The 5,001-nt window shown below is 43.1% G+C and overlaps 1 protein-coding gene across 1 annotated transcript; it reads left to right on the top strand.

Moving 5' to 3' along the window:
- Positions 1-434: 434 nt before the first annotated feature.
- LOC147380924 (uncharacterized) lies at positions 435-2,901 on the top strand. The gene is made up of 5 exons (XM_086431045.1): positions 435-665; positions 813-950; positions 1,594-1,730; positions 1,865-2,201; positions 2,389-2,901. Exons 1-5 carry the CDS (start codon positions 435-437, stop codon positions 2,899-2,901), a joined length of 1,356 nt encoding a protein of 451 aa, XP_086287171.1.
- The last annotated feature ends 2,100 nt before the right edge of the window (positions 2,902-5,001 follow it).

Genomic DNA, 5,001 nt, shown 5'->3' with positions numbered 1-5,001 from the left:
GATGAACCAATGGCATAACGCCACGTGTATTGCAAAAACAAGTATAATTGGTTGGTGGAGAGAAAACTTATAGAGAAATATTTTGAATGGTTTGGATTTTAAGTTTCCTTTCAATACACATGGCAACATTCCATTGGTCCATCAGCTTAGCAAAGAAATTTCTTAACAACAAATCTGTACTTGGTATGATAAGGTCATTGCAAAGAGAGAAGCTCGAATCTTAGGTTAAAATTATTTTTTATTTATGCGAATCAATTTTTTTCTAAAATAAATATATTTTTTTAAATAATGTATTACACGAGTAATGACTAAATACTATTGACAACCCTCATGTAGAGGGAAATAACTACGTATTAATCTAAGTCGTACACATGTCTTAGCTGGCAAAGTAGTACCAGGCGCAAAACAGTTTACAGGGTGCAGCCTTGCCAACAATGCAGGTCAAAGCCAAAACCTCCATAACCTGTCTAGTAGAGCAGTACGTCAATAAGCCTGACCAGGCTTGCCAAGCAGGGCAGGCCAGGTCGTACAATAACCGTAAAACTGTTGCGTGCACGCCAGTCCCGAAGATCCCGGAATGGATTTTTGCAGATAAGCATGGTCGAACCAGAGGATCCCGATTAGGTAAGCAATCTCACAGAATTAGTAAGGATTCCATGATTACGGTCTATAGAGGGAGAAACCCTCGAAAGGGCTAGGGGAATAAATAACATAGTAAGCACTATTAAAGGGGATCCAATGGGTGAGATCAGGGTTTAGCACGTTATGGAGACTAAAGGACTATTCCTCTACTTAATTAACTTGAGCATCAGAGTGATTTTGGCAGGTACCACGCCACCGCGGGGAGGGAAGCACTAGAAATGACTTCTGCTCAGTGCAATCAGGCCTATTGTAGTCGTTTGCCGGATTCCGACCACACAGAACTGACACCGTCCGTGGGAACACCAGGAGTAAATTGATTTTGATTGAAACAATGGTGAGATCCACAAGAACAAACGAAGTCAATGCGTCCCCACTAGTGGCTCCTGTTGCAGATGCACAATTTTTGGCAATGTTAGACACCATGACAAAATAACAGGAGAATATGCAAAAAAAAATGGATGATTTAGTTGATAAATATCGAGACTTAAGCCAACGTCTTGATAACCAGCAGCAAACGAGGCAAAATAGTTCGCCAAGAGATTCTTCGATTGTAAATAAGGATGGGCACACTTCCATTATGGAGGGGAGCACACCGTTGTTGACCCTACATGAGAAGACGAAATAGAGGTTGCTACTACGACCACTCAAACTAAGCCCGTAGTGGGCTTGATCCGAGAAGAGGTTAGATAGATGATCAGAAAGGAGAAAGAGATGATGAAGAGTGTTGACGTAGGCACGACAGCAGCACAAACCGTTCAAAGAATTCAGAGGTCTCCATTTTTAACAGACATTTTGGTCGAGGTGATTCCGAAGAAATTTATCCCACCGAGGTTTACCCCATACTCTAGGACAAAGGACCCAGTCGAGCACCTCTTCCATTTTTGACAGATGCTCGCGTTGTGTGAAGAGAATGAGGGGTTGATGTGCAGGTTGTTCCCTTCAATTTTGCAGGGAAATGCGTTGACTTGGTTCCACAAGTTGCCATGTGGATCTATTACCTTATATGAGGAGCTTTGCACTGCCTTCGTAGCATGGTACATCGACAACAGAAAAAGCGGAGGTGATGTTGATGCGTTGCTCAGCATGAGGTTGGGGTTCGGAAAGAGACTCAGAGAGTTCATAAGGAGGTTCAGGGAAGAGCAATGTCGTTAGAGAGTTATGACAAGAGAACGGCCGTGGTAACATTCAGGAACTCTTTGTCACCCAGTTCAGGACTATAAAGGTCCCTTGTGAAGAAGAAACCTGAAAGCTTGAGTGAGTTGTCTGAAAGAGCGAAAAATTACATCTGCTTAGAAGATGATCTTCATAGCATTGCAGGTAAAAACAAGGTCATACACACTGTGAAAAAGCCCAATAAACAGTATCAACCGCAGCAGCATAGTAGGAAGAAGCCACTCGAGCAAGATGAAGAGAGGCAAAGAGTAGAGACGTATTTTGCTATACCTCCCAGTGAGATCTTGCCTCTTATTACGCATGAACCATATTTGAAGTGGCCTGTGCCTATTTCTCGAGATCAGATAAACCAAGGCGAGAGATACTGTGAGTATCATCAAGTTCAGGTGCACACCACGAACAGTTGCCAAACCTGAGAAAGTTCCTACAAAGGTTGGCAAAGTAGGGCAAGCTAAGTGACCTACCTCGAAAGCAAAGGGAAAATCCCCCCGAGACAGGAACCACAGACTTGACTAGCCTCAAGTTGAAGAACATGAAGGAAGAGCAGTGGTGATACATGTTGTCCTTAGACAGGAAAGCCAAAAGCCTGGGCAGGGCAGAACCAGTGAGAAGGTAAAAAGAACGAAGACAGAACATCTAGCTCATGTCTTTACAACAAGGAATGGGCCCACGAAGCAAGTAGATCCTTTTGAGGAACAAACAGTGGCGTTCACAGAGAAAGACTTAGAAGGGTTAGTGATACTCTATTGTAATGCACTAGTGGTGACACTACGTATGGGCACTTTTATGCTCAAGAGGGTGCTGATTAATAGTGGAAGTTCTATAGATATTTTGTACACATTGGCCTTTTTGAAGATGGGCCTCATTAGAAGCGATCTTACTTCGATGGGAACACCGTTGGTTGTATTTGATGGGAGATCCAATCAACCGTGGGGGGAGATAGTGTTGCTGGTGCAAGTTGGACCAGTTACCCTGATGACCAGATTCGTGGTTATTGAGGCAAGCTTCCCATACAATGCTATTTTGGGAACGTGGTGGATGCACGAGATGCGGGCAGTTCCTTCCACGTATTACCAGGTTCTCTGATTCCCTATGCAGTAGGGAATGTGGGATGTGCAAAGCAACCAGGTGGTAGCCCAAGTATGGGCATTGGGTAGGGAAGCATCGTCCGGGGAGAAAGGATAGTAATAACAGTTATAGTAGAGGAAAATCAAGCCTGTTAAACCCTCATGCCAAAAAGGGATTCAGATGGTAGATGTGGGAGAAAGGAATCAAATCGGAGTAGGAGCGAAATTGGAACCAGAATAGTTGGAAGAGCTAACGGGCTGCTTGAAGAGGAATCGAGACATCTTTTCCTGGTCAATCAAAAAGATGTCCAAAATCAATCTGGAAGTGATTTATCACCACTTAAATGTGGAACCAACCTTCAAGCCAGTCAAGCAGAAATTGAGGAGACTGGTGCCACGGTTCAAGGAAGTTGTAAACGTGTAGGTGAATAGGCTGATCAGGACTGGATTCATAAGAGATATGCAGTTCCCAGAGTGGATAGCTAATACCGTGGCAATGCCTTAGAAAAATAGGAAAGTAAGAGCCTGTATAGACTTCACAAATTTAAACAAGGCCTATCCTAAGGACATCTTCCCAATGCCAATGATAGATCAATTGGTATATGCGACTTCAGGTCACGAAATATTGTCCTTCATGGATAGCTACTCAGGGTACAATTAGATACAACTCAGCCCAGAAGATCAGGAGAAGACAACATTCATTACAGAGCAGGGACTCTAATATAGAGTGATACCCTTTGGCTTAAAGAATGCGAGGGCTACTTATCAAAGGTTGGTGACGGAACTCTTTAGACATTTGTTGGGTAGAACAATAGAGGTGTATATAGATGACCTACTGATCAAGAGCAGGAAGAGGGAAGACCATGTTTGCGATTTGGAAGAAACTTTTTCTTGGATAAGGAAAGTGGGGACGAAGCTCAACCCGAAAAGTGCACTTTAGCTTTAATGTCAGGGAAGTTCTTGGGTTACCTAGTCATAAATAGGGGAAAAAAGCTAATTCAGATCAGATCAGGACGTTATTGGAAATGCCCTCCCTATGGACTTAGAAGCAAATCCAAAAGCTTGCGGGGAGAGTAACTGCCCTGAACTGCTTTATCGCTAGGTCTTTTGATAAGTGCAGACCCTTGTACCAGTTGCTGCGAAAGAACTCTAGGTTTAATGGACTGACGAGTGTGAACAAGATTTCGAAACTAAAAAGGTACCTCGGCAAACCTCCCATACTCTCCAAACGAGAAGTGGGGGAAGAATTGGGATTGTATCTGACTATTTCAGAGCATGCGCTTAACTCAGTCTTAGCCAGGACTAGGGTGATGACGGAGCAGCCCATTAACTTTTTGAGTAAGACTTTCATAGACGTAGAAATATGTTATTCAAAACATGAAAAAGTTGGTTTACACAGCACTACGCCTACGACTATATTTTTAGGCTCATCGAGTGCAAGTTATCACAGAGTTCCCTCTAAAATCTGTATTGAGGAGAGCGGAAGGATCAGACAGGATGGCGAAATTGGCGGTAAAATTAGTAGAATTTGGACTCGAATTCAAACCCAAAGTTTCATTGAAAGGCCAAGCAGTAGTTGACTTCTTAGTAGATTTTCCAATGGAAGAGAAGGCAGATCTGATAGTAGAAGAGTTAGAGTAGGCAGACGGTGAGCAAAAATAGTAAGACAATTTGGGTTGGAAAGCTTATGTGGGCAGATCATCCAATTTTGAGGGGTTAGGGATCGGAGTCAGGTTGATCACCCTGGACAGGGCAAAAATAGAAAAAACGGTTACACTAGGATTTAAGGCATCAAATAACGAGACAAAATACGAGGCGATGCTCATCGGTCTCGAATCTTTAGTAGGTCTGAAAGTATCTAATGCCACCATCTACAGCAACTTGTAGTTAGTGGTGAACCACATCAATGGGACATTTGAGACCTTAGACCCTAGGATACAACTCTATCTTGAGAAGATTAGGATTGTCATGCACCATGCAGGAGATATCAAGGTCGAACATATACCTCGAACAGATAAGAGGCATGCGGATGCTCTGACTTGTATCGTTTCGATGCTAGCTGGACAACATAAGAGGGAATTGCTGTTGAGTTACCAAGAACATCTAGCAATAGACCAAC

Source organism: Akebia trifoliata, unplaced genomic scaffold, assembly GCF_017979445.1.
Source record: "Akebia trifoliata isolate Shusen 1 unplaced genomic scaffold, ASM1797944v1 Contig00876, whole genome shotgun sequence".
NCBI lineage: Eukaryota > Viridiplantae > Streptophyta > Magnoliopsida > Ranunculales > Lardizabalaceae > Akebia > Akebia trifoliata.
Note: the sequence above shows the minus strand (reverse complement) of the source record. Positions and strands in the feature narration are given on the sequence as shown.